Raw genomic sequence first — 10,993 nt, 5'->3', positions numbered from 1 at the left:
GCGAAGAGAAATAGTATGAGTGATGCCATGAAATGTGCTGGCATCCACTCAGGGAGTACCCAGGACTGTAAGTGAGCAAGTTACACTCCCCGGTTGCATGAGCTGTGGACAGTGGAGCAGACTATTTCCAGGCCCCACCTCTTGAGAAACTTCTCAGTGTCCCAGCATCTTGAAAATTACTAACCCTGCTCTAAGGAGGAGATCATCAGAGGGAAAACTCCATTGAGCCCTAGATGATGTTTGATGGGAGTGTATCTAAGACTTGATAATATGATGGGAGAAGTGGTGAGAGGAAGTTAGTTGGTCACTTTGTATTTTATGACAAGTAAGCATGAATATTCCAAATTATTGAATTGCCCATTTATCCTGTTTTATATTACAGTGTCTGTTACTCAATGTGTTGCAATAGAGACGCTAGAGTTATGACTGTGCAGGTTCATTCCTCATGCTGGAGGGAATGGCTTGGTGGGAAAACACCAGCTTTCACCACTGTGACACTGAATTCAGAGGTTAGCATGGAAGTGGCATTGACTCAGCCCTCATCTCCTACATACAGGCAGTGCCAGAGTTTACTCAGATGGGTGGAGGGTCAATTGGACAATATCTATAAAAAACTTGCCTGCGTAATGAAGATTCCTAGAACTTTTACAAACTTAGGATGTCCTCCAGTTTCCTTTAAGCATGAGATACAAGAAAGCCCATGGGTCTTTTAACACAATCTTTGAAGATTAGCCCGATTCTGGCTAGCTTTCCCTTCTTTATCAGGAGCCTCATACAAAGCTGGTTGAGCCTTCCCCTAAACTACTCCTTTCCTTTCAACTGTTCAATTTGCTTACTGTGTTTTAGATGTCCATAATGGTCTCTTTACTCTTGCTTCACCCTTCTCATAATTTCTAATCTCAACATTTGTCCTCAAATCAGTTCATTCATCCACTTAATGATATGAACTACTCATTTATGAACAATTTCACTTTTTTTGGCTTTATCAACTACTTTATAATGATAAACTAGGAATTTTTGGTAGCTTCTCAAAATAATACTACACTATGTAAATCAACCAATAACTAGAATAATTATTACATTTTTAAAAAACTATATCCTTTAAAATATACCAGCTAAATTTATGTCAATTTGAAAAAGTCCTTGTTTTACTTATAATCTCAAAATCAATGCAGCACACACTTGTTGGGCACCCACTACATGTCAGATATTGTTCTACGCACTTACCTAGCAAGCTAAAATAATAAAATACCAGACCTATGCATGCTGTACTCTAGTGAAGATGACGGACAGCTTTAGTGCTATAACCACGGTACATCTAAGTGCCCTAGAAACCAATTTCTCCCTGTGAACTCAGAGAGGGACCTGAAGCCTCTTTGTTTTAATTGCATAGTGTGACAGAGTCCGATTTGTCAGGTCTGAGCTTCTAACTTAGTCAAAATCTCGATTTTGGAGGAAAAGGGTTACAAGGTAAGTGACATACAGTGAAACCTAAGAGATCAGTATGATGACAAACTGGAGGGGTGAGATCAATATTAACACAAGCTAATATTATTCATGCCTCAGGATCTTCATGTGATTTCTTTTTTTTTTTTTCTTCTGCAAGCCCATTTCAAGATTTCATCACCACATTCCTCAGTTTCATCTCTCAGACATTATCAATCTTTCTGACATATCACACACTCCTCCTCCTTCCACTCTTCCTGACTTCTAGATGAGACTGCTTCCATATATGCTGACGTTCTAGTCACGACAGTGATCCAGCCCTCCCTGCTCCAGCTACCTCTGCCATTAGGTCACTATCTTCTTCTTTAATACTCACTGCTAATTGTATTTGTTTATTTCCCACACATAATGCATGATGTAGTCACTTTGGTAACACTTTATTCCTATCGTCTGGTTATATGGAATTTCTTTTTTACATTCATGCATATTTTCTGTATAATTTCAGTAATTTACAAATATCTACATGTTTTATCCTTAAATTCTCTAGGTGGTTATGAAGTGGAAATGCAGCAATCTTTAGTTATTTTTCATAAATTTTCTATTTTCTTCTCCCAAATTTCCCATTAGCCGAATATGTATTTCTTCAGGGTGACAGTAGAGCTATATACAGGGCTGTCTTTCGGCATGCAGCACACATTTGTAGCTAGTGAGAAGCATTAGAGGTGAAATATGAATGCAAGGCAAGGAACAGGACTCGTTTCTGCCGTCTTTGCTCAAAATGTCTCTGCCCTGGATTAGGACAGTGTGTGGCCCACTTGGCTACATCCAAAATGGCTGCTCACATGACTGGTGCCCTCTGGTGGCAGGAGGGTGCACCCAGTGAGACGGCTGCGGGAGAGCCTTAATAGTGTCACCACACCTAGGGCCTGACAATCTCCTGGCTCCTATTTTGTTAATCTTGTATAGGCTTGATTCTTCCTTTTTCTTCCCTTCCTTCATTTTCCTTTTCTAAGGAATCTACAGGAGAAACTCAAGGATGATGACAGTATCAGCATTATGACTTGTGACATAAGGTTTGATTTAGTCACAGGAGAATACCAGTGGCTCTTGCAAAAGGATTATGAGCACATAATTGCCATTTGTCATAACAATAAAACAAAACATGAGCAGGAGTGCATGCTGAGAGCTTTTGCTCCACTGGAAGAAGATTTCCATTCACTGTGATAATTGATAAATGATAACTAAGGGCAACTGTGAAATATTCTTTACAAGTTGTTAACATTAGGGTCAAATAACACCTTTTAAAGATAATGTAAATTTCATTCTGTCTAAAGTTAGAGATGAACAAAGATGATCACTCGAATTCCTCTCTATTCACAAATTCTGAATCTTGTGTGTGAACACTACAAGTGTTTTTAAAAAGAAGTCACTATGATATTTATCTGCCATAAATGTATCAGTAGCTGTAGCAATATTTCACTTACTGTTGCTTTGCGGTCTGAAAAAGTTTTTGACCTCTCTAAACATGTCTGACTTCTGTCAATCCAGCTCAAAACTGTACATTTGATATCACCTGAATATATTAAATACTTTCTCAGAAAAACAGGAAATGTGCTTAGCTGTACCAGTTTATTAATGACTTGTGATAAAAGGAGCATTTCTATTTTTACTCTATGAGGAGCAAATTACTGCTCTAGGAATTATCACAGATATATCCTGAGTTCCAGAAAAGGGCCTATATAAAAATAAAATACTGAATTAAATTTGGTTGAAACTGATTTAAACTATCATTATTCATTTTATCATTTCATCAAACTTTTTTTGTACATTCAAATACAAAATAAATTTGAGAAAAACCTAGATCCATTAAATGAAATTGCAATAACTTTTTTTCTGTTTCTACTCTTGCCCTTCTAGAGTCAGTTCTCTGACACAGCCTGAGCGATCCTTTAAAAACATAAGTCAGACCATATCAATCTGCTCTCACCCGTTCTTGGCTTACATTAAAGTCCTCACCATGGCCTACCAGGTCCTACATGATCTATCCCTGGCTACCTTCCCAACAGCATTTCCTACCAGTATACTCACAATTATTAATGTTTAATTAAAATCAGAATATATAATATTAAGCAGTCAAACATTTGTGTTCTAGAACACACAAAGCATGCTTCTCCCTAAAGACTTTTGTACTTGTTGTTCCCTCTGCTTAGAATGCTCTTCCGCCCAGATGGTTCCTGGCTATGTTCCTTCACTTCGTACAGATCTGCTTCTGTCAGGGTTCCCCTAAGAACAAGAATCCACCTCAAACCAGGATAAGAAAAAATAATGAAGGAACTTTTACAGAAGTGTGTTTGGGATTAAGATAAGAACCAGAGCTGTTAAGGTACTTAGAGATTAGAAATAGGAGGAAGCTTGCACCATTCCTAGGCCTGAAGGGGCAGGTGGGGGGAAGAGTGTTATTGTAGCCCCATGAGAGCCAGAGCAGTGGGGCAGAGAGTCCTCAGCAGAAGCCATTGACATAGAAGAAATACCCTACCCTGACCTTTCTCTCCTTCTCCCTCAAATTTCCTACTGGTGCCAAACCTTGCTAGGAGCCAGTGGTGGAGAAACACAGGCGAGGCTATCCTCATTAGTCAGCCTCCCTGGCCCAGAGGAGGGCAGGGAAGGGCAGAGATTGGATCTGGTGGGCAAATGGAGAATGCCCAGGACAAGAACTCTACTGAAAAGGTCACCTCCCAAAAAAGATCTTCACTGATCAATGTATCTAAAATAGTACCCCCCGACACATGCTATTCCTTCACCCAACTTCATTATAGCACCTATCATTACCTGACATTATACTGTATTGTTTATATATTTTCTATTTCTCCCACTAAAATATAAGCTCTACAAGGACTAGGATTTTTTCATTTGTATACTCCATAATTTAAAACAGCTCCTGCTGCATAGTAAGAGTTCAATGTGTACTGAGTGAATGAATTTAATATTCCCTTTACTATTCAAAAGTATTCACATTTAATTAAAATCAGAATAATATAATAAACTCTGAAATATACACAACACCTCTAAACTTGAGCCCTTTCTATGTTCTAAAATATCTTTCTTGTCATATTACCCTTTAGAACACAAATACATTTAAATAAATTTAATCTTCTTTTATAATAAGTAAATATATATATATAAACACATATGTATTTCATAAGGCTTTCTTTCATATATTAAAATATAAAATAACAGAATCTCAGAACTGGAGGAAACATTAAGACTCAATGACCCCAACCCTGGGCTCAATACATGGAAACTCTCTACAATGGTTCTAAGTGGCAGAGAGTAAAGAAGGAATGCAACACCTTCCCCAAAGAACATATGTTCACAATAATCACAACTGTTTATGTGTGTTTTTAGCCGTGACCTTTAATTTATAAAAATATTTTAACAATGCTGAAAGAAGACGTGAAATATTTTTGTCACTCAAATGGGGGCAAGAGCTGGTAAACGCTGACAAATATAATGCTCTACAAGGTCCTGCTTATGTTTTTATCTGTCTTCCTAATCACCACAGTGATAGGGAACTCACTATCTCAAAAACTGGTAACTTTGAGGCAGCTCTTATTGCTTTAAAGGTTTGGGTTTGGGTTTTTGTTTTCCTCTAATGTAAAAACAAAACAAAACAAAACACAGAAAAAATCTATTGTATCTCTTTAGGTCATACTTTCTCTCTTCCAGACCAAACATCCTCACCTCATCAGACCAAACTTCCTATGTCATCTTTTACAGAAAGATTCTCATCCTAGATGCTCTCCTTTGGACAATGGTCTTGTCCATTAACTTTTCCCCTAAAGTCTAGAACATAATTCTTCATCCTGGGTGTGGCTGGTGCAGCACAGTGGCTATCTCTTCCCCACACCCTAACGTGCTATTTTCAGTAATACAACTTGAAAGTACAGGTTTCATTTTTTCCCCATAGCCCCAGTACATTATTGACCTGCACTGGCCTTTTGTTGTAAATGCTGTTCAATCAAGTTTGCAAAGCAATTGGCAAGTGCGCATTTGTTCTTGTACTTAATCTGTCATCCCAAAGGCTGTTTGGGTTTTCCATAATGAAGTAACAAATGCTAACATAGGCACGATGGACCAATGTCATGATTGCCAGGAGACAGAACCCAGTTGACAGAAGTTAGTCAGACATATACTTAACTCTCCCAGGAAGCTGTTCTTTCAAACCTGTCAGCAGTTAGGGAAGGCATTACTCTGCTGGTGACATTCCACCAAATGACAGTCACTAAGGACTCACCTGCAGCGACGATGATGATGTCTGCCAGCTGAGTGTGGATCTTCAACTGTTCTTTGGGGGTGTATCTGTGAGTTATTGTCACAGTCGCATCACCTGGAATGCATAAGAATTTCCATTAATAATTACTGAGCTTTTTCAAATTTTACAAATGCTCTAAACCTAGAAGAGTTCCAGTTATTACCTAAGAGTAGAAAAGTTGTTTTGACATGCCTAATCACTCTGAGAGCAAAAGTTAGATAAGGAAATCCCCTTGAATCAAAATATTGTACCCAGCAAGTGAATGCATGGAAAATCAAATGAGACCAAATGAGGGTAAGTGCTGACCATCATAGGAAAGCTATAAGCAGGGTCCTAGAAATCCAGGATTTAAAATTCTGTACTCACTGGCTAATACATTGGTGTAGGGGATACTCATTGGCTTGATAATGACAGACAAATAAATACTGAAAATCACACGGTAAGTGCACTGAAAATGGGCAACATAGTGTGGGACACAGGTGAAAGGTCGATTCTGTCTGGGGAGGGTGTCAAGGCAGGGTTCCTAAAGGAAGCAACATATATTATTTATGTCTTAAAGCATGAGTAGGAGTATACCAATTAGGCAAGGAAGAAAAGGGCATTCCGAGCTAAAAGAATAGCAGAAAAAACAAGAACCAACGTGGAAATGATGTGTTTAGAAAAGAGTGGAGAAGCCTAGTATTTAATAGGAAATTTTTGCATGAAAACTTTAAAGCAGTGATGGTTGAATAAGAGAGGCGAGCAGCCTGAAAGACTCCAACATTTAAAGTGTGAGCCAATGAAGAGGAGTGGGGGGAAGGTGGTGATGACCTGCAGTCAAGAGAAGGGTTTTTGGTAACCACGGCTATGTGAGACTATGTCCTCTCTTCTCCTCCTGGAAGATGTGCAAGTGCTACACAGCTAACAACAACAAAAACTGCAAAATCTCCATTTTTAGAGAAAACTAGAAAACGTATTTTCCGCAGACTCCAAAAACACGTAAGAATTACCAAAAGCAGCAGGTAGTCGACATCACACAGGGAGAAAGGCAGCAAAGAAGTGCAAACAATGACAAGATGGCCAGCAGCAGCAGTTCTGAAAATGACTGCAAAAAGATACTTCCTGAAGGTGAAGCGTTCACTCCAACGTGCAAAAAATATAGTTTTCTTAATCAAGGCAGAGAGAGTAGATTAAATAAAGGCAGGGTAGCCTTGTTGGACCCAGCACAGTTGAGAGTGGGTGGTAACACACCCACAGAGAGGAGCCATTTCAGTAGGAAGCAGTCTGCTCTGTGGAAGCAGGAAGGAGTCAGAAGACTGCCCAGCGCCTCCTCCCTGACCTCCAGCAGAAGTGTCGTAAACAGGAGATCCAAGAAATTCAACTGATTCAATAATGAGTAATAAAAATGGATGTGACGCAGCATCAATAAAAGGGTGCTGTATAAGGCCCAGCCCAGGGGAATTTGGGGGTGCATTTTGGAATGAAGGTGTTTTGATTCTGGTGGCGACTAGACTAGTTATCTAATGGATGCCTATATGCATTTGTCTAAACTAATGAAACTGCACATCAGGAAGAGTGACTTTTACTATATGCAAGTTTTAAAAAATTAAATTAAAAGATACGTTTAAAAAGTGGCAGAACCAAGAAAAAACAAGGCAAAGCAAAAGCAAAACAAAAATTTAAAGGATTTACCAACATATCAATAAACTCAACAAAAAAATGTTGTCATAGAAAAGTTAAACATTATGGCTAGACATTTTACCAAAATTTTTGAAAATTAGAACTTCAGGTTATAAAAAATGGGGGAAAAAAAGAATTGAATCCATACAAATTGAACTATAATGGTCCACACTGAGACATATTTTAGTAAAGTTCCTGGGTTTTAAAGATTAAAAAAAGAATCCTATTAGTACCAGACAAAAATTTCCTCCACTCAGACTCTTTTGGTCCCCTTCCCATCTTCAACTCATGGCTGCCGAGAAAGATAATTGACCTGCCACACGGAGGCTTCTACAGGGAGTGGAGCTCAGACCTTTTCTTTTGGGGTCCTGGAGCAGACTGAGGGGGGTCCTTGGATTATGAGTTCCCTACTGTTGCTCCCTGCTGCTGCTTGCCTGGCAGCCCCATCAGAGCAGCACACACTGACGTGGAAAGACATTGAACGAGCATGGGCACTTAATGGGTGACTTGGGACCACCATCCTTATCCCTGGCATGGTCAGGGATTGATCTCTGGAACCCCAGTGAGGGGCCTGCAGGACAGACCCCATAGCCCCAGGTCACAATCTTCTTGCCCGGGGGCACAGAGAAGATATTTGTGAATTAGTCTTGGGAGGTGTGGGTGCCTGCAGGGGCAGATCAGCGGGGAGAGTGCAGAGTGGATCTTAGCTGCAGCATGCTCATGGGGCACCCTTCCTTCCACAGGAGAGCTGCACACCAACCTCAGGCCAGGATCCTGGGCAGGGAACCTCCTGGCCAGCATCACAATCATGGGGGAGCTCAGCTGGATTGAGGTCTTCTGTGCTGGCACAGGCCCAGGAGAAACCATGGAATAGGGGACAGTGGAAAAGAGCGAAGCCTGCTCCAGACTGCTGGATTATGGGTCTCAGAAGTCCTGCCTCTACACACAGACTTTCTGGTTGAATGGGGCCACTTAAGCTCCTCCCTGGCAGCTTTGACCAGAGGTAAGGAGCAGACCTTTGACCCCTGCCAAAGCAGATACTTTGCCAGCATTTGGAGCTTGAGGGTAGGCTCACCCAGCCCAGCCCCGCCCTGCCTCCCTCCCCCATCCGTCTCTGCTATGGTGGAAAGGACTCACCTGGAATTTCCAGGGCCTAACCCACCACCTAGTGGATTAGAGTGCTTCTCCTGAGGAACAAGAGATTGTCACAGGACCCCAAAACAACATTGCAGCTTGTTCCTTCTGGCAAGTGCCACCTTACTGACAGGGAGGTCAATTTGCACACACTTTACAGCATTTACTGAATCAATCATACAGGATGTGGTTGATTCTCAGCCACAAGCACCACCTACTGGCTTAGAAAATAAACTGGGTGTATCATCATCCAAACAAAAGAAAATCCCAAACTAGGAAGCAACAACTGCTCCAGATGAGAAGCAATCATTGAAAGAACTCCAGAAGCATGAAGAATCAGAGCAAAAGGACATCCCCCAAAAGGAACACTAGCTAACAACGTATACCAACCAAAAGCAGAATATAAAAATGACAGATGAAGAATTTTGAACATGTATTGTAAGGAAACTCAGTGAAATGCAAGATAAAATGGAAACCCAAAACAAAGAAACCACAAAAACAATGCAGGAAATGAATGCAAAATTCACTAAAGAAATAAAAATATTAAAGAAAAATCAAACAGAACTTCTGGAAATGAAAAATTCATTCAAGGACTTATAAAACACATTGGAAAGCCTTACAAATAGGTTAGATCAGGCAGAAGAAAGAATCTGAAAGCCTGAAGACAACATATTTCAATTAAACAATTCAGGCACAGAGATAAAGCAGAGAAATAAGAGGAATGAGCAAAGCCTACAAGAAATATGGGATCATGTAAAGAGGCCTAACATAAGAATCATAGGCATCCCTGAGGGAGAAGAAGAAAATACACAAGGGTTGGAAAACCTACTTGAGGGAATAATTGAGGAAAATTTCCCTGGCCTTGCTAGAAATCTAGATATCCAGGAAAAAGAAGCTCAAAGGACTCCTGGGAGGTTCATTGCAAAGAGGCAATCACCACGACACATAGTCATCAGACTGGCCAAAATAAACATAAAAGAGGCACTCCTGTGAGCCATAAGGTGAAAGCAGCAGGTAACTTACAAAGGAAAACCCATCAGACTAACTGCAGACTTCTCAACTGAGACCTTACAAGCCAGAAGGGATTAGGGCCCAATTCTCAGTCTTCTCAAAATGAATAATGGCCAGCATAGAATTTTGTATCCTACAAAACTAAGTTTCATACATGAGAGGGAAATACAGACTTTCTCAGACAAGCAAACCCTGAGAGAATTTGTTAAGACAAGACCAGGCCTACAGGAAGTACTCAGAACTGCATTATACATGGATTAGCAAAATAGACACCTGCCACTGTAAAATCACCCAAAAGTTGAAGGTCAAAGGCCAGATACCACAATACATCAACAGGTAAAACAAAGCAACAAAGTTCTACTCAACAAGATGAACAGAAATCCACCCTGCTTATCAATTATTTCCATAAATGAGAAGTACTTAGGCTCCCTACTGAAGAGACATAGGCTGGTTGAATGGATAAAAAAATACAAGCCAAGTATCTTCTGTCTCCAGGAAACACATCTAACACACAAGGACCCATTGAGATTCAAGGTGAAGGGATGGAAAACAATATTCCATGCAAATGGAAACCAGTAGAAAGCTGATGTATCTGTTCTCATATCAGATAACATAGCCTTCAAGTCTACAAAAGTAATGAAAGACAAACATGGTCATTATATAATGGTAAAGGGAAGAATTCAACAAGAAGACATACCAATTATAAATATTTACATACCTAACACAGGTATACCTAGATTCATAAAGCAAATCCTACTTGATCTAAACAAAATGTTAATCAGCAGCACCATAATATTTGGGGACTTACATACCCTTCTGACAGAACTGGACATATCCTCCAAACAGAAAATAAACAAAGAAACAACGGACTTAAACAGAACTCCAGAACCAATGGGCCTAACAGATATTTACAGAATATTCTACCCCAAAACCACTGAATATATATTTTTCTCATCAGTTCATGGGACATTCTCTAAGACTGATCACATCCTAGACCAGAAAACATGGCTCAACAAATTTAAAAACACAGAAATAAAACCATGCCTCTTCTTAGACCACAGTGGAAAAAAATTAGAAATCAACTCCAGTAGAAACACTTATCTCTACAAAAGGTCATGGAAACTAAACAAACTACTGGTGAATGACAGGTAAAGGAGGAAATTAAGATAGAAATGAGAAGATTCTTTGAAATAAATAATAAAGGGGATACAATTTATCAAAATATGTGGGATACAACTAAAGCAGTGCTAAGAGGAAAATTGATAGCGACAAATGCCTTCATCCAAAAGACAGAAAGATCACAAATCAAAAATCTAATGAATTGTCTCAAAAAACTGGAAACAGATGGGCAAATCAATCCCAAACCCAGTGGAAGAAATGAAATAACCAAGATCAGAGCAGAACTAAATGAAATCAATGACAAAGTAACTA

At 39.7% G+C, this 10,993-nt stretch overlaps 1 protein-coding gene across 1 annotated transcript in view; it reads right to left on the bottom strand.

Annotated features, from left to right (window-relative positions):
• Positions 1-10,993, bottom strand: part of MTHFD2L (methylenetetrahydrofolate dehydrogenase (NADP+ dependent) 2-like) — a 105,307-nt gene that overhangs the window by 46,377 nt on the left and 47,937 nt on the right. Inside the window, exon 4 of the mRNA XM_012659871.1 lies at positions 5,741-5,833. Coding sequence (XP_012515325.1) covers positions 5,741-5,833 — 93 coding nt within the window. The remainder of the gene's footprint in view (positions 1-5,740; positions 5,834-10,993) is intronic.

The sequence above is a fragment of the Propithecus coquereli genome, unplaced genomic scaffold (genome assembly GCF_000956105.1).
Source record: "Propithecus coquereli isolate 6110/MARCELLA unplaced genomic scaffold, Pcoq_1.0 Scaffold64, whole genome shotgun sequence".
NCBI lineage: Eukaryota > Metazoa > Chordata > Mammalia > Primates > Indriidae > Propithecus > Propithecus coquereli.
This window is presented reverse-complemented; position numbering and strand designations above follow the sequence as displayed.